Source organism: Cotesia typhae, unplaced genomic scaffold (genome assembly GCF_013202065.1).
Source record: "Cotesia typhae breed Kobodo isofemale line unplaced genomic scaffold, CoteBio_Ctyphae scaffold_13, whole genome shotgun sequence".
Lineage (NCBI taxonomy): Eukaryota > Metazoa > Arthropoda > Insecta > Hymenoptera > Braconidae > Cotesia > Cotesia typhae.
The window spans coordinates 5,729,940-5,752,943 of NW_027423774.1; the positions used below are offsets into that span (position 1 = coordinate 5,729,940).

The following is a 23,004-nucleotide window of genomic DNA, read 5'->3' on the forward strand; positions in this document are numbered from 1 at the left end:
CACTAAATTGTTAGCGCACCCTGGTTTTAATTGTCTGCACGAATTTAAATTTAAAAAATATTATTCAGATTTAACAATTACCTACATACATACGCACACATGTAAATATTTTATTTTAAATTTATAATTTATTATGACATTAAAGTCAGCTGTCACTTGACAAATTTTTAATTTTATCTAACAATTCAATTAAATCTCAAAAATTTTTTTTTTAAAATTGCATTTTTAATTTTTTCTTAATTTCTACATGTCAATTTTTTTTTCTTATTTTTTTTACCATAATTTTTTTGTCAACAAAAGTTTTAATTTATTAAATGACACTAAAGTTCCAAAAAATTACACTTATAGTTTTATTAAGTTTTTTACAGGTGAAAATTTTTTTTAAATTATTTAATTGAAATTTTTTCAATAAAAATTTTCTAAAAATTTTTAAATGTCAGCCATATTTATTTTCATTTTATCAAAATTTCTACAAGTCCATTTTTTTAATAATTTTTTTTTTTGCTATAATTTATTTGTTAAAAAAAAATTAAAACAATTGTGAACAGACATTAAAAATTTTTTTAGAATTTTGTAGCAATTAAATTATTAAAAATTTTCACTTGTGAAAATTAATACAAATTACAAGTGACAATTTTTAGAAAAATTTTTTTATTGTAATGAATTCGTTAAAAAAATTTTTAAAATTGCACTTAAAGTTTTTCAAGATTTTTACAAATTAAATTTTTTGTTTCAATAAAATAAATTATAAAAATTTTTTACTTCCCGCTAATTTAATTTTCATTCAAAAAACTAATTAATTCTTTATTTAAAAAATATAAACTTTCTAATGAAATTTTTTTTAATATTTTATGTTAAATATATATAAGTCACATAATGTTAAACTGCTAACGGTACTTGAGAGATTATAAATCCAAGTATTTTATTTTTATTTACAAAAATCATAAAATTCAAAAAAATTTGAATTTTTTCAATTCAAATTTATTCAATTATTTCTACAATAATAATAATAATATTTAAATGAATTAAATTTAGTGCACAGTATATAAAAATAAAATTGACAAATTATTCATAGCAAATGAAAGTAGTTAACAAGTATACATTAATTATTATCTACTGTTTATCACTATGAGATTTTTTCGAGAAAAATTTGATTCTTTGGTATCAACAAAAATTTTAAAAATTCTTTTCTCATCGTTTTCACTCAAATATGTAGCCTTGACATAGTTATTTCGTTTCTCCTGCCCTTCTATATGACTAATTCCGAGAATTTGTATTTTTTTTTTAATTTTTTTTACATTTCTTCCACGTGGCTCAATACATATTTAATGTCCAATCCTGTTTAATTTTTTTAAGCTCTAATTTAATTAATAAAAAATAATTTAAAAAATCGGCTAATTTTAGTATTATCATTTTCAATAAAAAAAATTAAATCATTAAAAATAATAAATTAATTAATTTTTCATTTTTTAGCTAATTAATTAAACAAATATATTAATTAAATTATTTTTTAATTTTTCTTCTTTTAAACTATAAAATTTTCTGGTACCTAATTAACAAATTAAAATTTTATTAATCAAATTTAACAATACTTAATAATAATAATTATTATTATTATTGTTATTATTCAAGCAATAATTATTTTATTTTAAAATAAAAATTTTAATATTTTTATTTCTGTAATTTCTTTATTTTAAATTGAAGATATTTTTTTTTTTTTTTTTTTCAAATGTTAATTATTTTATAATAATTGTTTTTATACAGGCTAAAATATTTTGTACATTTTTTTTTTAGCTAATATAAAAGAATAATAATGTAAATAGTAAGATCTTCCAACTCTATCAGATTCAGTTACTTATATAGGTATATTGAATATTGGATATATAGCTTCAACGAACTTGGTGTATATATATACAAGTAATGAACGTGAAGAAGCGCAGTTCATCGTTGAACGTTCATAAGTAAGCATCACTTTTTTTTATCAATAAAATTTCTTCTTAAATTTATTGACAATTAACTCGATAAATAATTACTGTTTATTTCTAAATTTTCTTGAATTAATTTTGTATTTTAAAACAAATTTTATACATTAATTTTAATTAATATAAATATCGTGGATAAATATTAAAAAAAATAATAAACTATTTTTTTTTTTTAATAAAAATACAAAATAAATTTATTTTTCTATCAAAATATTTTTTTATTTCAGATTCAATAAAAAATGTGGCGATTTCTTGTATTCGGCTTTTTGACAATAGCTGTGACAGGTCAATTTCAGGCCCAACCATCCGGTAGAATTTTAGAACCCCCAATTCCTCCACTTTGTGCTCAAAGTAAGTTTATTTTTCTTCTTTAATATTTTAATTTTATTTATTAAATAAAAGAAAAAATATTTAATAAAATAAATTTAATTTTTTTTAAATATTCTTCTTTTTTAAATCAAATAATAATTAAATCAGCAGACAACTAACAATTTTTTGAAATTTTTATAACAAAACAAATAATGAAAAAAAAAATTTATTAAAAATTCTCATTTATAATTTTTTTAAATTTCTTCTTAAAAAAAATTTTTTTTACAATAATTTAATTGTTAAAATAAAAAAAAATAATTTATAAAATATAAAGAAGTTGAAAATAAAAAAAATTACATAATTTATTGCTACATTTCTTCAAATTTTAATTTTCTTCATTACTAATTTATTTATTTACAATTAAAAAATTAATTCTTCTTTAAAATTTATTAAAATTGTCGTTTTTATTAACAGTAGCGTCGAATAAAAATTAAGTAGCACATATTTAATAATTTTAAAAATTTTTTAACAAATAAATGATAGCAAAAAAAAATTGACATTTAGAAATTAAAAAAAATTAAAAATACAATTTTTTAAAAACAATTTTTTAGAGTTAATTTAATTTTTAACTAAAATAAAAAATTTATCAAGTCATAATTTTTTTTATTGTTTTTAATAAATAAATTTGCTCCAAAAAAATTATTTCTAAAAAATTGCATTTTTAATTTTTTTAAATTTCTAAATGTCAATTTTTTTTTGCCATCATTTATTTATTAAAAAAAATTTTTTATTATTTAAATTAATTATTATCTTCTAAATTGATTCTCATTAAATTTATCTGTCATTTTAAAATTTATTAATTTTCTTTAATAAATAAATTATGGTAAAAAAAAAATTGTTAAATGACAGCTAATTTAAATATATTATTAGAGTAAAAATTAATTTTTCTTTTTTTTCTTTACCCAAATATTTAAATTTAACTTAATCCCTAAAATAAATGATCCAGCACACAATCATTATAATAGAAATAGAAAATCTCATAAATTTTGATGATGAGCATCAGGAGAAATTTTTTACGTGTATTGAATAATAATAATAATAACAACAATAAATTCACTTTGACCTCTTTAGAAAGTGTTACTCCTTGACTTTGAATATAAATAAGATATATCGCATACCTTTGAGAAAGGAAAACAGGCTTGTCAATTTAAATATAAATATAAAAAATAATTTTAATTGCAAACCACCAATAATTTTATAGATTCTTAAAATAAAAGAAGAAAATAAAATTTGCAAGCTATTGATTATTTTATAAATTAAAAATGACCCAAATTACACTTTTAGTAAACTAACTCTCGAATATTCCTGTCACGTTTTAATTTTTTTATTATCACACATGAGAAAGACAAACATTTGATTATACGGTGTTCTTTATTTGGTAAAGCCTTCATTAGCATGACTGGGCCGGTACTTTTTTTTTCTTTCCTGTTGACAATATATATATATATATATATATATATATATATATATATATATATATATATATATATATATATATATATATATATATATATATATACATTTATCTTTGAGGATATGTCAATGTCTAGGTCACATCGGTTGAGATGCCGTTGTGGGTCACGTAAGGCCGGATTCTCTCAGGGCGATCCACCTAAATTTCACTTTGTGGTATTTTATTATTATTATTATTTTTTTTTAACTTGTATCGGAAAATATTTAAACAGGTCATACAAATTTATTTTTATAAAAAATTATATTTGCAATAAAATATAATTATTTAATATTAAAAAAAAAATATTTTACCTCAAACATCGATTGTCAACCGCAATTTATTAAAATTATCATACCACCCGCATTAAATAAGTGAAACTCGAGAATAAAATAAAAATTCCATTTGTTTAAGTGTGTCATTAAATTACAATAATTAAATATTTATTTTTTAAAAATAAAATAAATAATTTAAAAAGATAGGAGGTAAATATTTGACAAAAAAAATCAATTTATAAAATAGTAATTTAGAAAATTAAATAAATTTGCGTGGGTGTATGTATTTAAGGGAAAGCTATATAGAAAGTATTTTAATTTATTTTGAAATATTTTTACGTAGGAGAACTTTGGATTTGGTACTTGTGATTAATAGTAGTGTTGTTCTTAAATTGATAGAGGACAATTGTGATACTTATTAATAATAATTATTGTTATTATTAGTAATAAATTTATGAATTATTAATTTATTTATCATAAATTAATAATTTATTACAAATAAGTATTTTTATATCAATTTGTAAATTAAATTAATTAAATAATAAATTAATTTTTTTAAATTATAAAATGTTTTATAAATGAAAATTTTTTACTCAGTTTTTTTTAAATAAAAAAAATGATTGTGTCTGTTATTTTATGTATTTAATCTATATTAATTAAAGAATAAGAAAAATTTTGTGTCCAGGATAGTAATATAATAAAATCGGGTTTTTTTAGTGAAATTTAGTGTCATTGCAAAGGTTTTGACTTGAATTTGTGCCTTGTCAAAGTTTCATATCATTCTCACATAGTTAAGAAACTACCTTGTATCTTGTGACTTATTGATATTTTTAAAGATATAAGCTCATCCCGATGTTACACTCATTAAGAGCTTTCATTTGAATACTCACATGCATTTTTGATATATTTTTCATATATACATATATAAAATATATATAAATATATGAAATATATGAAAAATTGATGTGGGTACTCAAATGAAAGGTCTCGATGAGTGTTACATCGAGATGAGCTTATATCTTTAAAAATGTCAATAATTAAGAACTGACATTGCTATCCCGTCAACTATTGACATTTTTAAAGATATAAGCTCACCGCGACATTACACTCATTGAGACCTTTAATTTGAGGACCCACATCAATTTTTTACATATTTTATATATTTATATATATTATATATATTTATATATGAAAAATATATGAAAAATGCATGTGGGTACTCAAATGAAAGCTCTTGATGAGTGTAACATCGGGATGAGCTTATACCTTTAAAAACGTCAATAGTTAAAAAAGTACAGTGCAATTTAATAAAGCAAAATTTTATTTATTTATATTTCACAAGTCACGGTAGTGACACAGTGACTGAAAGGCTGTTAGTATTTAATACAATATCTAACAATTAAATTAATTTTTTAATTAATAGGAACTATCCACGAAAGATTCAATGGAAAAGGATATTATTATTCTTGGGCAGATCCTAGAACAGCAGGCCAAGAGTTAGATTGGTTATCTGGAAGAAATTTCTGCAGACAGCGATGCATGGATCTAGTTTCATTGGAGACTTCTACCGAAAATGAATTCATCAAAAGCCGAATCGTCCAAAGTAATTAAAATTAAAATTAAAATCTACTAATTAATAATAGAATAAAAAAATAAAAATTGAAATTATTTTTTCAGACAAAGTTAAATACATTTGGACTTCTGGACGACTATGTGACTTCAAAGGTTGCGATCGGCCCGATCTTCAACCATTGAACGTTAACGGTTGGTTTTGGACTGCTGAATTACAAAAGCTTGCACCTACAACTGATCGCAGTCAAAATGATTGGTCTGAAAGCGGAGGGTAAATTTTATTAATTATTTTCCTATTATACTTATATGTTAGGGTGTGTCAAAATTTAAGTTCAATATTTAAGTGTATTATTCTGCTGAGCCCAAAAAGATGAAACGAATTCCAATCTCAAAAAGTTTACCTCCTACCGTAGTCGCTCATGACCTTAGTAGTTTATGCGACTTTAAAACAAACAAACAAAAGAAAAAAAAATAAATAAAATAACATATCAATGCATTTAAAGTGAAAATACGTTGTTTCCCAAAAAAAAATTTTTTTGTACCCCCCAGTGGGTGCCATAAGGGCGTACCAAAATTTTTTTTTGTATTTCTGCCCGTTGGTACGTCCTTATGGCACACGGGTTCGTATAATAGGCTGATTTTCGTACAGGAAATCCCCAAACACAACTCCTATTAAAAGCGGAACTTAAAATTCCAATTTTAAGAGGTCCATCACAGAAGTTACATTTTGGCACACCCTATTATATATATATATATATATATATATATATATATATATATATATATATATATATATATATATATATATATAATAATTGAAAAATAATTTTTTTTTCTTTTTCAAGTATTGGTAAACCTCAGCCGGATAATCGCGAAGCAATCCAAAACGGAGCACCTGAAAATTGTCTTGCAGTACTTAATCAATTTTACAACGACGGAGTTAATTGGCACGATGTTGCTTGTCATCACAAAAAGCCGTGGGTGTGCGAAGAAAATGATTCACTTCTCAAATACGTTAGGTACACTAATCCTAATTTGAGAGTGTAATTTTTCCAGAAAAATCATAAATACATATTTATATACATATTTATACGTTAATACTTAAACAGCTAATTTATGAGAAGCAACCATTAGAAAAAAAAAAAAAAAAAAAAAAAACTGTATTTATTTTATTTTGTTTGTTTTTCTTCAATGTACTAATTCTGTATATTTTGACGATTAAATTAAAACTTTGATGTATGATTATAAAAACAAAATAAATAACAGTAATTATTTTTTATATATTATTCATTATTATTAGAATAAAAATTGGTAAAAATGAAAATGATCCATACTTATTAATGAATGATGAAAAGTTTATTATTTTTTTCCTTCTATCATTATTATGTGATAGCCAAATTTAGTTTTTATTGGAGGGTCAGTGTAAATTGGATTGGATAAAGAAGATACTGGTAGAGCAAAAGCTGCATCTTGAAATGGACCGACCATCGCTCCTCTAACCATCCATCCGAGGTCTCCCTGTGATAAATAAAAAAAATTGTTACTCCAAATTTAATATTATCAATTGATTATATTATAAATATACTTACTCCCGATCGAGCTTTATCTTCACTGTAAGTAGCGGCTATTTCATTGAATTTTTGTCCGGCTTTTAATTTTTCTAAAGCTTCATTTATTTTCGATTGTTTTTCACACAAAATATGTCTGACCTTGTAAAAAAAAAATTTTTTTAATTATTATTAGAAATTATGTGTGACATTAAAGTTAGCAGTCACTTGACAATTTTTTTATTTAATTTAAAAAAAAATTGTTGTGAAAAATTATTTATGAAAATTAATTTAACAAATATTTAAAAATTTTAATAATTGTTGTAAAAATTAAATTATGGAAAAAAAAAAATGTAAAAAAAAAAAAAAAATTGACGTAAAAATTTTAAAAGATAAAAAATGTAATTTTTTCAAAATAATTTTTTTTATACTGACTGCTAACTTCAATCTCATAATTATTTTTTAACAATTGCATTTTTAATTTATTAAAATTTCTACATGTCAATTTTTTTTTCTAATTATTTTTTATGAAAATTAAGTTAGCCGACATTTAAAAATTTTTAGAAATTTTTATATTGAAAAATCACTTAAAAAAAATCAAAAGAAAAAATTTCACATGTAGAAAATTAAAAAAAACTACACGTGCAATTTTTGAATAATATTTTTTGGTTTCAATTTAATTATTAAAAAAAAATCAAAAAATTAAAAACGTCGGCTAACTTTAATATTATTTATTTTTGCCATAATCAATATGAAACTAAAATTATCCGACAGCGAAAAATTTTTATTAATTGAATTAGCAAAAAAAAAATGTTTTTAAAAAATTTCAGGTATAGTTTTTCAAATTTTTTAAATGTGCAATTTTTTCTTTTAATTATTTTGCTAATAAAAAAAATTCTAAAAATTGTCAGCTGTCAGCTAATTTTATTATGAAAATAAATTTAGCAGATATTTAATCATTTTTAAAATTTTTTTTAACAAACAAATTATGGCAAAAAAAATTGACATCTAGAAATTAAAAAAAAAATTAAAAATCCAATTTTTTAAAAATCATTTTTTTGTTAAATAAAATTAAAAAATTTTCTAATGACTGCTAACTTTAATGTCATAATTTTATTTTCATATAATTTATTTCTTATAAATAAGATCAAGAACTTGCTAAATTAATTTTCAAAATTTTATTTACATTCCTTATGTTTATATATTTTAATATATCTTACTTTTACAGATGACCCTCCTTTTTTTTCCTGTTTTCCTTTATCACTATCATCAGCACCTTTTGTTGATTTTGCCGCTTTTGCATTGTTTCCTTTTTTTGGAGGCATTCTAATTACAATTATCACTACTTAATTTTTTTTATTTATCTATATTATTGCTTTTTATAAAATTTATTTATAAAAAATGTGATATTTTAGGTTATAAATAAAATATCAACTGAGCAAAGCTGATTTTTGAAAAACATTAGTCACTGAACACACACTATAGTTAAAGTCGGAGACTTAGTATAGTATAATACACTTATTTAGCACTATTGGACGCAAGTCAGTTTGCTAAAAACTATCTAAATATCAGACCATCAAATTAAAAGAGATTAATAATATAAAAATAAAAAAACAATATATTAATTAATTTAAAAAATGTCTTCGGTATTGCTACCAGAAGTCCCAGCTCCAGGATTTTCTTTCGATTTGTGTAAAAGGTAAAATACAAAATTATAACCCAACTTTTAAAATATTGCTGTGTCATTAGAATTATTTTTAATATTAAAACTTAAACAATTATTTAAACAAATAATTTTTTACTTTTTTTTTTATTTTTGCTATTAGAAATGAATTGCTGGCTAGCAAAGGATATGCTGCACCGAAAGCCCAAAAAACCGGTACGACAATTGTTGGAATAATTTACAAAGATGGTGTTATTCTCGGCGCAGATACTCGTGCTACTTCTGGTACAATTGTAGCTGATAAAAATTGTTCTAAAATTCATTTTTTGTCCGAAAATATTTAGTAAGTATAACATAATTATAAAATTAGAATAATAGTAATAATAATAATAATCATAATAAAATTAGCAAACATTTGACAATTTTGAAATTAAAGTTAGCAGATTTAACTATTTTTTTCAACAAAAAAATTTATTTTGAAAAATGATTTACTAAAAAATTGCATTTTTAATTTTTTAAAATTCTACATGTTAATTTTTTCTTTCTAATTTTTGTTTTTCAAATTTTATTTGTTAAAAAAATAATTAAATATATACTAAATTAATTATCATGACAATGGAGTTTTTAAAGCACATCAATTAAAATAAAAGACCCAGTTATTGACACTTGCAATTTTATTCTAATTAAAAAAATTAAACGTTGTCAAAATTAAACCAATTTGCTCAAAATTTATAATTAAAAAATTATATTTATTAATTTATTAGAGTTGAATTGTTTTTTTTTCTAACTAAAATAAAATTGCAAAAGTTAATAACTGGGTCTTTTACCTTACAAAAAAAAAAATATTTTAAAAATTCGCACTTATAATTTTGTTAAAATTTTTACATGTGAAATTTATTTGTCAAAATTTTTTTTTAATTGTTATTAAGATTTTTAAAATTGTGAAATGTCTGTTTAATTAAGTATCATATAATAATAATAATAATAATAACAATAATAATAATAATAATAAAATTATAGCTGTTGTGGAGCTGGTACGGCAGCAGATACAGAGAAAACAACAGAAATGATAGCAAGTCAATTAGAATTGCATCGTTTGAACACAGGACGTGTACCAAGAGTTGTTACAGCTAACAGAATGTTGAAGCAACATCTATTCCGTCATCAAGGACACATTGGTGCTGCTTTAGTTTTAGGAGGTGTTGATATTGATGGTCCTCATCTTTATGCCATCTTTCCTCATGGTTCTAGCGAAAACTATATGTTTACTACCATGGGATCAGGATCTTTGGCAGCAATGGCTGTTTTTGAAAGCCGATGGAAACCTGGATTAACTGTAATTATATTTTTTTTAGAGACATCTTATTATTGTTAGAATTTTTTTTTAATTAATAAATTATAGCCAAAAAAATTTATTCAAAAAATAACATATTTAGAAAATTTTTTAAATTCTAAATGCAATTCTTTAAAAATAATTTTTTTGATCTAGTTTATTAAAAAAAAAAAAATTATCAAGTGTAATTTTTTTATGATACTTAAATTGAGAGACATCTAATTATTTTGAGATATTTTTTAATTAATAAATTACAGCTAAAAAAATTTATTTTAAAAATAAAATCTTTAGAAAATTTTAAAAATTATAAATGCAATTTTTTTAAAATAATTTTTTTGATCTAGTTTATTAAAAAAAAATTGTCAAGTTTAATTTTTTTATGATACTTAATTTGAGAGACATCTAATTATTTTCAGATATTTTTTAATTGATAAATTACAGCCAAAAAAATTTATTTTAAAAATAAAATCTTTAGAAAATTTTTAAAATTATAAATGCAATTTTTTAAAAATAATTTTTTTCATCTAGTTTATTAAAAAAAAAATCATTTAATGTTAATTTTTGGTTAAACTCAAAAAGTAAGTTATAATTTTTCTACCAAATAAAATTTTAATTTAAATAGGAAGAAGAGGGCAAAGAATTGGTAGCAGATGCGATCCGTGCTGGAGTCTTCAATGACTTGGGATCAGGTTCAAATGTCGACATTTGCGTTATCCGCAACAACCAAGTACGTGGTCCAATTTTCGACTCTCGTAGCGTTGATTACATTCGTCCGTATGACGTTGCAAATGAAAAAGGTAAACGTCAAGGATCTTATCGCTACAAACGAGGTACTACAGCTGTTCTTGATAAATCAGTGCGCCCAATAATCATTGAGCATGAGGCAGTGCGTAAAATTGAATTAGAATCAATGGACACATCCTCATAAAAATATCTTTCAATTAATTTTTTTTATTAATATTTATATTAATAATACATAAAAAAATTTCTTTTCTTTTTTATAACTATACGTATGTTGTGGTTATTACTAGGTGGTAATAATAACAATAATTATAACTGATTAATTGGTAAATTGATAAACACTATGCAAAAATAAATGAATAATAATAAATTTATTTGTTTTGATAATTTTTTTTTGTTTAGTGTTTAAATTATTAATTAAAATAAACCGGCTTCTTGCTTTAGTCGTTGTCGTTTCCAAACTGGTAATTTGTTGAATTCAATTGGATTCATTTTAAAAATAATCAAAAAATCGTCGTAAGTTAAATGCATTTCTTTTTTAAAAACATCAACACCACTGGGTAAATTATCGGGTTCACTTTTCAATATTTTTAATGGATATTTAATATAAGCATCAAAATTTGATACAGAAATATTATTATTATTATTATTATTATTTGTATTAAACTTGAAATTCAATTGATTGCTGCAATTATTATTATTTTGTTTGGATTTTTTAATTAAACTGCTGTCTAATGACAACCGAAATTCATCAAACGAACGATAATCACGTAAATAATTGTGATTCCAATTTTCAAACAGTCCAATAAAAGTAGGAGGTTCTTTACCCTGTTGTACTATTGATATTGTTGTGTTACGATCACGAGTTGACGAGTGAGTATGTAAAAACACACCGGCGTCTTTTATGTATTTTTTAATGTTACTGGTTTCGCAAAGACTGCCGAGCCAGATCCATATTACTGTTGCTGTGTCCAATAGCCATGCTGCTTCGGGTAGTAAACTAGATTGTGATAAATTTAAAATTTCATTTCCTACAAATATGTTGTTTACAACGTTACAGTGGTACAAATGTTTATCTATTTGTTGCACTTCGTTATTAATTTCTGTTCCATATTCTCCTTTTCCTGAAATTAAAAAAAATATGATGATAAGTATTTAAGCTGCATTCAAAAATATCTCTAGATATATAATTAAGAAATGAAATTGCTATCTCATCAACTAATGATATTTTTTAAGATATAAGCTCATCCCGATGTTACACTCATTGAAGCCTTTCATTTGAGTACCCACATCAATTTTTCATATATTTTATATATTTATATATATATATAATATATATAAATATATAAAATATATGAAAAATTGATGTGGGTACTCAAATGAAAGGTCTTGATGAGTGTAACTAACATCGGGATGAGCTTATATCTTTATAAATATCAATAATTAAGAAATGACGTTGTATCTTGTGAACTATTGATATTTTTAAAGATATAAGTTCTCCCTGATATTACACTTATCGAGACCTTTCATTTGAGTACCCACATCAATTTTTCATATATTTATATATATTATTATATATATCATATATATGTATATATGAAAAATATATGAAAAAAGACATGTGGGTACTCAAATGAAAGCTCTTGATGAGTGTAACATCGGGATGAGCTTATATTTTTGAAAACGTCAATATTTAAGAAATTACAGGGCAATTTAACAAAATTCATTATTTAATAAAGCAAAATTTTGTTTATTTATAATTCACAAGTCACGGCAGTCACTCAGTTACTACAAGATTGCTAGTTTATTAATTAAAAAAATTATATTTACCTTCTAATTGAATCCAAAATTCATCATCTTCATTTCCTTCACAAATTAACGGTGCTGATATAGGCGCAAGACGTCGTGAAGCTTCACGAGTATCCCCAGTGCTTTTTCCACCACACCAAACAACCGGGGATTCAGAAAATAAAATAAAAACTCCCGCTGAGTCCAACGAACTAGCTCTTAGTGGTCGCTCTACAGCTTTTGATGTGTAAGATGTTGAACCGAATACTCTTACAAGATATTTCTTTGGTGCTGTATAAATATATTATTAATTCAATATTTTAAATATTTTTTCACTTATTTAATTTAAGTAGAAATAATTAAAAATTTTAATTACGAATGTCTCTGTGATTTCCAGCAAGAATACATAATTTTCCATTATAAATTTGCAACAAGTGAGGAGGTTCTCTTCCCTGTGAAGCTTTTACAATTTGTCCTGATGTTTCTTCAGCTAATTTGCAGGCAAAATCTAATCCAGCTTCTCTATCAGTGTTTATTGAATGCGCTCCCTCCCAATAATAAATCTAGAAGTATTTTAAAAAATATTGAAAAAAAAATTAATTAACTATTTAATATTAAAAAATTAATCTCTATTATTAAGAGAATAAGTAAAATTTTGTGTCTAGGATAGTCATATGATAAAACCTCTTTTTTTTTTTTTTTTTTTTTTTTTTTTTTTTTTAGTGAAATTAATTGTGATTGTAAAAATCTTGACTTGAATTTGTATCTTTTCAAGGTTTCATATCATTCTCACCGATATGTAATTTATTATGATAAGTATTTATGCTGTATTTAAAAATACTTTATCTCTAAACACGTAATTAAGAAATTACCTTGTATTTTGTAAAATATTGACGTTTTTAAAGATATAAGCTCATCCCGATATTACACTCATCAAGAGCTTTAATTTGAGTACCCACATGCATTTTTACATATTTTTCATATATTTATATATATAATATATATAAATATATAAAAAATGCATGTGGGTACTCAAATTAAAGCTCTTGATGAGTGTAACATCGGAATGAGCTTATTTCTTTAAAAATGTCAATAATTAAGCACTGACATAGCTATCTCGTCAACTATTGACATTTTTAAAAATATAAGCTCATTCCGACATTACACTCATCGAGACCTTTCATTTGAGTACCCACATGCATTTTTGATATATTTATATATATTATATATATAAATATATGAAAAATATGTAAAAATGCATGTGGGTACTCAAATGAAAGCTCTTGATGAGTGTAACCTCGGGATGAGCTTATATTTTTAAAAACGTCAATAGGTAACAAAGTACAGAGCAATTTAACAAGAGTTATTATTTAATAAAGCAAAATTTTATTAATCTATAGTTCATAAATCACAGAAGTCACATAGTGACTGCAAGATTGCTAGTTTAATATTAAATAAAAATACTTACAATAGATTTTTCTCTTCTTCCACTGCCGTAAGTATATTTAATAATATAACAAACACTAGCATAAAAAAATCCCAAAGATTTAAGATTATTCTTATTAACTAAAACAATATTTTCTTCACAGACTCTCCAAATAATTAAATTACCAGTGCCATCATCAACTAACTGGCACTCAGCAGCCAACTTGGGTCTTTCATTCATATAATCACCGTCAAAAGAAGTCTCAAGAATATGAACAGGATTATAAATAATTTCCCATGGTCGTAAAAGTTTCTTCATTTCTTTTGGCTCATAATTTTCAATAGCACGTGCAACAGGTACACAACTGCTGTATCCTTTTTTTTTAACAAATCCTCTGGCATTTCTTATAGCTTCTAATTTTTCTCTAGCATTAACATTATTTCCAACCCAAGCCCAAACTCCGGCTTCGCCTCGGTCAATAAAAAACACCGAAGATGATATTAAATCACTGCGAAAAATCGGTCCTGATTTTAATTCAACAACTTTGTACTTTCCTGATTTTTCACTGCACTTGTAGAGTTTTATCACCGGAGCAGGTATGTTTATTATTTTAGATTTATTGTACGGAATAACTGAACGTAATTTGTAATCTAAAATGCTTGAAAATAATTTTTTTTCTTCATCAGGTAGCGTTTGCTCGTAGCCATCATCAACAAATATTATTTTTTTATCAATATTTTTACAGTCACGCTCTTCTATAAATTTCATCGCGTGACGACGGTCCAAAGCTGAAGATGATGAACCAAGCCAAATAAATACTACTCCATGTGATTTTACGTCAATTATTATCACGTCTGTTGAAGAAAAATGGTCCCATTTTATTGAATCACATTCGTTGATAATCGGCACCGATAATCCAGTCACGCGGTACAGTAATATGTCCGGTTTGTTGTCCAAATAATCAATGTAATCTATTTTTATTCCTCTACTAAAATATCCAATAAAACGAGAACTTTCGCGCCCCTCAGACTCGCGGAACAGAAGGGTTGCATTCACTTGGGCATCCAATTCCGCTGTTCTTAGTGCTGCAGCTCCTGATATGCTTGAGTCACAATTTCTTCCGATCCAGAAGTGGATTGTACGGATTATATTTTCTGATACTTTGATTTCTTTCATCTACACAAATAAAAAAGAAAATAAGTCTTGAATGAAGCGGAAATTTTCTTGAACGAAGAAAATCTTAAGGAAGATTGAAAATTTCTTAAATTTTTTTTTCAGCCAAGAAAATTTCTTCTTGCTCTAAAATAATTTCGGTCTTTCTTACAATTTTTTTGGTTCAAGAAAGGTTTTTTTTTTCTAGGTAGTAATTAAATATTTATTAATTTATTATTATTTAAATTTTTATTTTTTTTATTAAACTAGTATGTTAGATAAATTTATATAGTAAAATAAATTAATTTTAATAATACTCACGGGGATTCCAGGGTAAGATAGTCCGCTTTCTTTTGACGACATGGCATAAATTATATATGCTGAGTCAGATAAAAAGTATCCTATTTTATTACGTGGTACAGATATTGCTTGGAGTCCCTTTTTATCAAATAAAAAAATTATTATTAATAATAATTTGTGTTTTTTAAATTTGATTATTATTAATTATTATTATTATTATTATTGTTATCTATATTATTAAAGGAATAGAAAAAAATTTTATCTCCAGGATAGTCATATGATAAAATCGGTTTTTTGGTGAATTTTAAGGTCATTGAAAAGGTCTTGACTTGAATTTGTGTCTTTTCAAAGTTTTATATCATTCTCACTGATATTTAATTTATTATGATAAGTAATTAGGCTGCATTCGAAAATACTCTATCTCAAGACACATAATTGAGAAATGACCTTGTATCTTGTGAACTATTGAAATTTTTAAAGATATAAGCTCATCCCGATGTTATACTTATCAAGACCTTTCATTTGAGTACCCACATCAATTTTTTATATATTTATATATTTTATATATATGTATATATGAAAAATATATAAAAATGCATGTGGGTACTCAAATGAAAGCTCTTGATGAGCATAACATCGGGATGAGCTTGTATCTTTAAAAACTTCAATATTTAAGAAAGTACAGTGCAATTTGACAAAAGTCATTATTTAAGAAATGACCTTGTATCTTGTAAACTACTAATATTTTTTAAGATATAAGCTCATCCCAATGTTACCCTCATCGAGACATTTCATTTAAGTAACCACTTCAATTTTTCATATATTTCATATATTTATGTATATTATATATATGTATATATGAAATATATATCAAAAATGCATGTGGGTATTCAAATGAAAGCTTTCGATGAGTGTAGCATCACGATGAGCTTATATCTTTAAAAACGTCAATATTTAAGAAACTACTGAGCAATTTACCAAAGGTCATTATTTAATAAAACAAAATTTTATTCATTTATAATTCACATCACAGCAGTCACACAGTGATTGCAAGATTGCTAGTTATTATTATTAGTATTGAATAAATTTTTAAATACATACTTGAATTTTCCAAACCATAAAAGCTGATTGATTTTTTGGTACATTTCGAAATGCATCACTACCAGAGTCTTCTGAAAAACTTGGATGCTCATCCTGGTAAAAAAATTATCTCATCATTAATTAAAAAAAAAAGAGTTAAAACTTATATGGAGTGTTATAATTAATTGTAAATAAAATTAAAACTTGATACACATCTCTGATTTTTATGTTCTACTAAATTACAAACCTACATAATATTCAAACTTTTATTTTAAATTAATAAATTTAAAAAATTTTTTTAAATTATTATTATTAACACAAAAAAAATTTTTTTTCTACTATTTAAAAATATATAAAAAAAATTAAATATCAAATTTACTATTCCTAAATATTTATTAAATAAATTAATACCACTTACGTGCTGATTTTTTCTTGAACCCATTAGCTGTCAAAATTTATATATTAAATAACAAATTATTATTATTATTATTGTTTTTAATATTAATATTGTAATGATAACAAAAATTTCAAATAATTTGAAGAAATAAAATAATGACAATGAAGATGATAGTTACAGTTTGAAAGTTAGCTTACTACTAACCGATATAAGTAAGTAAAGTTGTTAAAACAGTGTAACTAATATAATAAAAAGTATATAGTTTTAAAAAAGAAACCATAGTGGTCCGGAAACGGGTCCGGAACTCAAACCGGCCACCCGGAACATTACAACGTATACATACATAAATATTATACTCAACACCACACCAGGTACACAGGCATTTTTCTACATTACTCTCTTTATTTTGAAATAAATATGTACTGTTTGTATACATATTATCCACTATACAGCACACACTCATTAAAAGTTAACTGATTATATTCCTAACGCACCTGCTGTGTGTTTTATCTTTTTTTTTCTTTCTCTTCACTACCTCTATATACGCAATAACTGAATATTAAAATTATTACTTGTAAAATAAATAGCTTAAAAAATTATTTTAATATTTTTAATAAAAAAATTATTAATTTTTTTTTTTATGAATAATTAAATATATTTATTAACGTTCTAATTAACAAATTGTTTAACTTTATATTTTTTAAAAAATTATTTTTAAAAATTTTTAAATAATAATTGTCTAAAAAAAAAATTATTTGAGTAACTTGAACAAAAATATTATACATATACTAAATTATTTATTAATTTATAGATGAAAAAAAATTTTTTTCAATTTACTTTTTTTTTTTGCATAAACTTTTACTAAAAAAGTACAATTTTGGTAAATATTTATAAATAGAGTCAACCATTTAAATTTTTATTTTTTTGAACTAAATTTCTATTTAATTTCATTAAAATATTTTTTTTTGAAAAATACATACAAAAATAAAAAAAATTAAAAAAAAATGATAATCACAATTTTAACAAATTTAAAAAAAAATTTGAGTGTGAATTTAGCAGACATCTGATAATTTTTAAATAATTTATTTGTTACAGAAGAAATAGTATAAAAAAATGCATATGGAAATTTTCATAAGTTTTTTCTATTTATTCGCAATTTTTTAGATTTTTTTTTACAGCTATTAAGTTAAAATTAATTTAAAAATTCTCAAAAGTTAGCTGTCTGCTGAATTCACCCTCATAAAAATTTATAAATTTTTTAGAAAATTGTGATATTTAATTTTTTTTTAATTGTTCAATTTTTTGTATTTTTCAAAAAAATATAAAAAAAAAATAAAATAGAAATTTTATCAAAAAACATCAGAGCTAAAATTTTTTCCATTTTTTGAAGGTAAAAATGCTATCAAAATCTATTTTTTTTTTATCATAAATGTGCCGTAAAAATAAGCAAAATCAAAAAAAAATTGAAAAAGTTAATTTTTACCCAGTTACGGTTGACTCTACTTAATAAAAATAATTACCAAAAATATTTACTACAAAATTGAAAAAAAAAAAAAAAAAAAAAATACATAAATTGTGGACATATTTCTGATACCCATAAGCGTAACAGTAAATCTAAATTTACACATTATTTTTTTCCAACTGTAAATTATTTATTACTCCATATCAATTATGTAGTGTTATTGTTGTATTAAACAATTAGAATTCTTTTTAAAATGATGAATCACATTCTTAATAAATGCAATGAAAATAGTTTAACCGCAAGTTTTAACGGGTTCTTTAACTTGAACATCATCTGAGTCAGTATCATGAGAATCTTGTTTTTCGCCAACTTCAAATCTTGCAAAATCAATTATTTCAGCTTGAGCAGCCAATAGGGCCTGTTGGACATCGATAGTTGGGTCCAGTAAATATTCTTGATAAATAAGGGTTGATTCATCATCGGAATTTTTGTTGGGTACATCAACATCTGGTTGTCCAATTTTACTAGGGTTCATTCCTAAAAAAAATAAAATTGATAATTAAAAAAAAAAATTTTTTAAATAGGAAATTAAAAAAAAAAAAGTTTTGTTTAATATAAAATTAAAAAAAAAAAAAAAAAAAAAACCTATGACATGTTGACAAAGCTGCATTCCTAGTAGTTTATTTGGCGGTGATGATTTAAAAGCTAACAGCGCTCCATATTTGCCAAAAGAAACTGGCAACGGGTGAACTGGAGCTGGGTGTGTGCACCCAACTAACTGTAAATCTTGATTAACATTCATACAAAGTGCACGTTTAATATAAATATTTTCTCCAACACTTCCGATAGTCAGTGCGACATGATCAGATAAATTTTTTCCATCATCAGCTGATATTTCTTTCAATAATTCGGCGTCTAGTAATATTTTGTCGCTTCCACCAATTGTGTCGGAATTTTTTAATTTTGATGAATAATTGACGACAGATGTTACCACTGTCTCGGCAAAACTGTGGAACGTTTTATTACGAGCTACGAAATCTGTTTCACAATTTATTTCTACCAATGCGCCGTGATTTTTGTTAACCATGACTGCTACCAATCCTTGGGCTGTTGCTCTTCCTTTTAATTTTTCAGCTTTTGACCATCCTAACGCTTGAGCTTGTTGTTTCAACCAAGTTTCTGCCTGTAAGATTTATTAAATTAAAAAAAATATATATATGGAACACTGAAGTTGAGAAATATTTCGTTTTTTTCAGAATTTTTTAATGAATAAATTATAAAAAGTAAAATTTAGGAAAAAAATTCAATATTTTAAAATTGTTGAAAATTATAAATGCAATTTTTTTAAAATAATTTTTTTAGTTATAATTTCTTTGTTTAAATAAAGATAAAAAATGGTCAAATGTCAATTTCAATGTTATTTGCAAATTTTTTTTTAATTTTTTCAATTGAAAAAATTTTAAAAATTCCGAAAAAATTTTCAAATGTCGGCGAATTTAATTTTCATGGAAATTTTTTTGACGATAAAGTTAGCCGACATCTAAAAATTTATTAAATTATTTTATTAAAAAAATAAAAAAAAAAAATTAATTGAAAAAAATTCACATACAGAAAATTTTAAAAATTATCCGCGCAATTCTGTATAAATGTTTTTTTTTTTGTTCTAATTTAATTAATAAAAAAAGTCGAAATAAGGATGCCATAAGCGAATAAAAAAAAAATTTTTTTTTGGGAACCGACGTATTTTTGTATAAAACGTGTAAAAATGCAAAAAAAAAAAATTTTTTCTTCAAACTAAAAATTTTTTTGGACTTAAAAAAAAATACAGAATTTTTATTATACGCCCTTAGCGCATCTTAGGTGGATTCCGAGAGCCGTAAAGGCGTATAAAATTTTTTTTTTGCCTTTCTCCATGTTTCAGACAAAACTACGTCGATATCATGAATTTTTTATAAACATTTTATGACATTAAAGTTACCTGTCACTTGACAATTTTTTAATTTTCTATGACAAAAAAATTTGTTCTAAAAAATTATTTAAAAAAAATTGCATTTTGAATTTATTAAAATTTCTTCAAGTCCATTTTTTCAATAATTTTGTTTTGATATAATTTATTTGTGAAAGAAAATTAAAAAAATTATGAAATGACAACTAAATTTAATTTTAATTTAGTTTTAATTTTTTTTTAACAAATAAATTATATCAAAAAAAAAATTATTGAAAAAATGGACTTGTAGAAATTTGAATAAATTAAAAATGTAATTTTTTAAAAATAATTTTTTTGTTAAAAAAAATTAGCAAATTGTCAAGTGACAACTAACTTTAATGTCATTTTTTTATTAACATGAATTTATAATAAAAATTAATAAAATTTTCGAATGTCAGCTGATTTGTGTCACAAAAATATCCAAAAATAAAGACTAACCTTATCAACATCATTGTCATGTAATTGTAATGCTTTTTTACAATTAACAAATGTGTATCCTGTTTTTTTACGTAATTTTTCCAGTAAGCTTTTGCTTGATGATTGCCATAATGATGTATTTGTTGTGAAATAACGATTGAACCGGCATAAATTCATCTGGAACATTTTTTTTAAATCCTACATTAGTTTTGGTATACTTCTTATAAATTTATATAAAAAAAATCAGAATAATAAAATTAAAGCATGCAATTAAAATTACCTTTGTTTATTGATGATTTATTAAAAATAAATTATATTTGTTTTTTACACCAACAGTACTTTCAAAGAAATTAATTGATAATAATTATTATTAATCAAAAGCTTGACAAATTTATGAATAAAAAAGAATTGTTTAAAAAGAAAATTGGCAAGCTCGAAAAATGGAGTAAAAACTATTATTAATTTTATTAATTCAAACTGTTAATCAATGTGATGAAATTAAAATAAAAAACATGAAACATTTAACCGCATAGTATAGGTTATGTTTTATTGTTATTATGATTATTGTAAAACTAACAAAATGGCAGCTGGTCAGTTAGATTTCTCAAAAATAGTGTACCATTTTGTGATAAATTATTTTTGCATTTACAAAAAAAATAAAAATCTATACTTATATTTTATTTACCCAGTTATAAATTTATTTAATTATGTATATTTTATTTTATTTATAATTTTATGTATATCATTTTTGCCATCCGGCTTTGTGCTTTGGCATTTAAATCTAATAAATAAATAAATAATTATAATTAAATAATTGTAATGGATGAAAATATCAAGGCTGTCATTGTTGATGAATATATTTTTTAAAAAGTAAGTTAAAACGGTCAAATTTATCAAAGTATTATTTAATTGTTCAACAAAATTAGTTGAGTGTGCTGAAAATAACTTAGAGAATTTAATATGATTATCTGTCAAATTTTAATTCAGCTAAAAATATCTAATTAGCACAAACAATTAACTCAAAATAACAAATAAGATGTTATTTACGAACAAAGAAAATTATACTAATAATAATCATGAAGAAGAGGAAGCTGTCATCTTTAAGGAAGAAAAATAAATTGTTTTATTATTATCATTCATTATTAAATGTACATAATATAAGGTAAGTATTTTATTAATTATTTATCAAAATTAACTTAGCAGATAGTTAATAATTTTAAGAATGTTTGTAACAAATAAATTATGGCGAAAAAAAAATTGACAAATGAAATTTTTTAAAAATAATTTTTTGGAAATTTATTTGTTAAAAAAAATTAAAAAATTGTCAAGTGACAGCCAACTTTAATGTCATTAATTATTTTGAAAAAATTCACAGAGAAAAAATTAAAATTATTTACGGACAAAAAATTGATAAAATAAACAATTTAATATATAAATTTTCAAAAGAAGTATTTTCTTCATAACACTGAAGTTGACAGACATTAAAATTTTTTTTTTGAATTTTATAGCAATTAAATTAAAAAGTTTCACATGTGAAAATTAATAAAAATTACAAGTGAAAATTTTTAGAGGCATTTTTTATTGTAATTAATTTGTTAAACAAATTTTTAAAATTTTACAGCTGACCGCTAACTTCGGTATATTATATTATATTTTCTTCTTTGTACTTGTGACAGTTAATTTATGAGCTAATGTAGCCTATATTTAATAATTTCAAGAATTTTATAAAAAAATAAATTATAGCAAAAAAATTTGACATGTAAAAAATTTAAAAAGATAAAAATTGCAATTTTTTTTAAAATAATTTTTTTGATAAATAAAATCAAAAACTCTTCAAGTGGCAGCTAATAACTTTAATGTCATTTAAAATTTCAGCATTAAAAGTACCGAAAATAGTGAGAATCCGCGATGCCAATGATTAGATGATCAGAAGGATGAAAATAGTTATTGGGGGATGAAGTTTGGCGGCACCCTGTCTACTCGGACCGGACCGCGTACCGCTCACCGCTCAGTAGATGAGTAGATCGCAGGAGACTCGTTGCCTAGCGACATTGTATTGATCT

General features: G+C 23.2%; 5 protein-coding genes and 1 long non-coding RNA gene across 7 annotated transcripts; 3 read left to right on the plus strand and 3 right to left on the minus strand.

The window, feature by feature from the left end:
- The first annotated feature begins 1,933 nt into the window (after positions 1 to 1,933).
- LOC141534484 (L-selectin) lies at positions 1,934 to 6,927 on the plus strand. Its single transcript, XM_074253862.1, has 5 exons — positions 1,934 to 1,961; positions 2,210 to 2,333; positions 5,500 to 5,679; positions 5,754 to 5,919; positions 6,494 to 6,927. The coding sequence occupies exons 2-5, from the start codon at positions 2,222 to 2,224 to the stop codon at positions 6,693 to 6,695; spliced, it is 660 nt and encodes a 219-aa protein (XP_074109963.1). The 5' UTR covers positions 1,934 to 1,961; positions 2,210 to 2,221; the 3' UTR covers positions 6,696 to 6,927.
- LOC141534485 (peptidyl-prolyl cis-trans isomerase NIMA-interacting 4) lies at positions 6,918 to 8,655 on the minus strand. The gene is made up of 3 exons (XM_074253863.1): positions 8,416 to 8,655; positions 7,238 to 7,357; positions 6,918 to 7,166 (listed from the first exon to the last, which is right to left on the minus strand). Exons 1-3 carry the CDS (start codon positions 8,518 to 8,520, stop codon positions 7,008 to 7,010), a joined length of 384 nt encoding a protein of 127 aa, XP_074109964.1. The 5' UTR covers positions 8,521 to 8,655; the 3' UTR covers positions 6,918 to 7,007.
- A 54-nt stretch (positions 8,656 to 8,709) lies between these two features.
- Positions 8,710 to 11,319, plus strand: Prosbeta2 (Proteasome beta2 subunit). Its single transcript, XM_074253861.1, has 4 exons — positions 8,710 to 8,894; positions 9,022 to 9,201; positions 9,879 to 10,194; positions 10,814 to 11,319. The coding sequence occupies exons 1-4, from the start codon at positions 8,833 to 8,835 to the stop codon at positions 11,117 to 11,119; spliced, it is 864 nt and encodes a 287-aa protein (XP_074109962.1). The 5' UTR covers positions 8,710 to 8,832; the 3' UTR covers positions 11,120 to 11,319.
- A 30-nt stretch (positions 11,320 to 11,349) lies between these two features.
- Positions 11,350 to 17,770, minus strand: Qua (villin like protein quail). The gene is made up of 8 exons (XM_074253860.1): positions 17,280 to 17,770; positions 17,097 to 17,123; positions 16,700 to 16,792; positions 15,620 to 15,736; positions 14,189 to 15,322; positions 13,097 to 13,283; positions 12,763 to 13,011; positions 11,350 to 12,056 (listed from the first exon to the last, which is right to left on the minus strand). The coding sequence occupies exons 2-8, from the start codon at positions 17,118 to 17,120 to the stop codon at positions 11,350 to 11,352; spliced, it is 2,511 nt and encodes an 836-aa protein (XP_074109961.1). The 5' UTR covers positions 17,121 to 17,123; positions 17,280 to 17,770.
- Positions 13,724 to 15,311, plus strand: LOC141534486 (uncharacterized). The gene is made up of 5 exons (XR_012480424.1): positions 13,724 to 14,215; positions 14,310 to 14,502; positions 14,575 to 14,742; positions 14,892 to 15,090; positions 15,175 to 15,311. It is a non-coding gene; the product is annotated as an uncharacterized LOC141534486 (long non-coding RNA).
- Positions 17,771 to 18,702: 932 nt separating the features above from the next.
- Mefts (elongation factor Ts, mitochondrial) lies at positions 18,703 to 21,458 on the minus strand. Of its 2 annotated transcripts, none has more exons than XM_074253872.1 (4): positions 21,222 to 21,458; positions 20,963 to 21,139; positions 19,183 to 19,720; positions 18,703 to 19,074 (listed from the first exon to the last, which is right to left on the minus strand). In XM_074253872.1, exons 2-4 carry the CDS (start codon positions 21,125 to 21,127, stop codon positions 18,830 to 18,832), a joined length of 948 nt encoding a protein of 315 aa, XP_074109973.1. In that variant the 5' UTR covers positions 21,128 to 21,139; positions 21,222 to 21,458; the 3' UTR covers positions 18,703 to 18,829. The 2 variants fall into 2 exon arrangements, with proteins under 2 accessions (XP_074109973.1, XP_074109975.1); XM_074253874.1 differs by having other exon boundaries at positions 20,963 to 21,118; positions 21,222 to 21,457.
- Positions 21,459 to 23,004: the final 1,546 nt, after the last annotated feature.

What these genes read in the sequence shown, in the direction of transcription:
- LOC141534484 (XM_074253862.1), top strand. Translation starts at nt 2,222, where the DNA reads ATGTGGCGATTTCTTGTATTCGGCTTTTTGACAATAGCTGTGACAGGT. An exon ending in TCCTCCACTTTGTGCTCAAA is followed by an intron (nt 2,334 to 5,499) that starts GTAAGTTTATTT and finishes TTTAATTAATAG; the next exon opens with GAACTATCCACGAAAGATTC. An exon ending in GATTGGTCTGAAAGCGGAGG is followed by an intron (nt 5,920 to 6,493) that starts GTAAATTTTATT and finishes TTCTTTTTCAAG; the next exon opens with TATTGGTAAACCTCAGCCGG.
- LOC141534485 (XM_074253863.1), bottom strand. Translation starts at nt 8,520, where the DNA reads ATGCCTCCAAAAAAAGGAAACAATGCAAAAGCGGCAAAATCAACAAAA. An exon ending in AAGGAGGGTCATCTGTAAAA is followed by an intron (nt 7,358 to 8,415) that starts GTAAGATATATT and finishes TTTTTTTACAAG; the next exon opens with GTCAGACATATTTTGTGTGA. An exon ending in AAGATAAAGCTCGATCGGGA is followed by an intron (nt 7,167 to 7,237) that starts GTAAGTATATTT and finishes TATTTATCACAG; the next exon opens with GGAGACCTCGGATGGATGGT.
- Prosbeta2 (XM_074253861.1), top strand. Translation starts at nt 8,833, where the DNA reads ATGTCTTCGGTATTGCTACCAGAAGTCCCAGCTCCAGGATTTTCTTTC. An exon ending in TCTTTCGATTTGTGTAAAAG is followed by an intron (nt 8,895 to 9,021) that starts GTAAAATACAAA and finishes TTTTGCTATTAG; the next exon opens with AAATGAATTGCTGGCTAGCA. An exon ending in TTTTTGTCCGAAAATATTTA is followed by an intron (nt 9,202 to 9,878) that starts GTAAGTATAACA and finishes ATAAAATTATAG; the next exon opens with CTGTTGTGGAGCTGGTACGG.
- Qua (XM_074253860.1), bottom strand. Translation starts at nt 17,120, where the DNA reads ATGGGTTCAAGAAAAAATCAGCAC. An exon ending in TTATGGTTTGGAAAATTCAA is followed by an intron (nt 15,737 to 16,699) that starts GTATGTATTTAA and finishes TTTGATAAAAAG; the next exon opens with GGACTCCAAGCAATATCTGT. An exon ending in GAAGAAGAGAAAAATCTATT is followed by an intron (nt 13,284 to 14,188) that starts GTAAGTATTTTT and finishes AAATACTTCTAG; the next exon opens with ATTTATTATTGGGAGGGAGC.
- Mefts (XM_074253872.1), bottom strand. Translation starts at nt 21,127, where the DNA reads ATGTTCCAGATGAATTTATGCCGGTTCAATCGTTATTTCACAACAAAT. An exon ending in ATGACAATGATGTTGATAAG is followed by an intron (nt 19,721 to 20,962) that starts GTTAGTCTTTAT and finishes TAAATCTTACAG; the next exon opens with GCAGAAACTTGGTTGAAACA. An exon ending in GCTTTGTCAACATGTCATAG is followed by an intron (nt 19,075 to 19,182) that starts GTTTTTTTTTTT and finishes TATTTTTTTTAG; the next exon opens with GAATGAACCCTAGTAAAATT.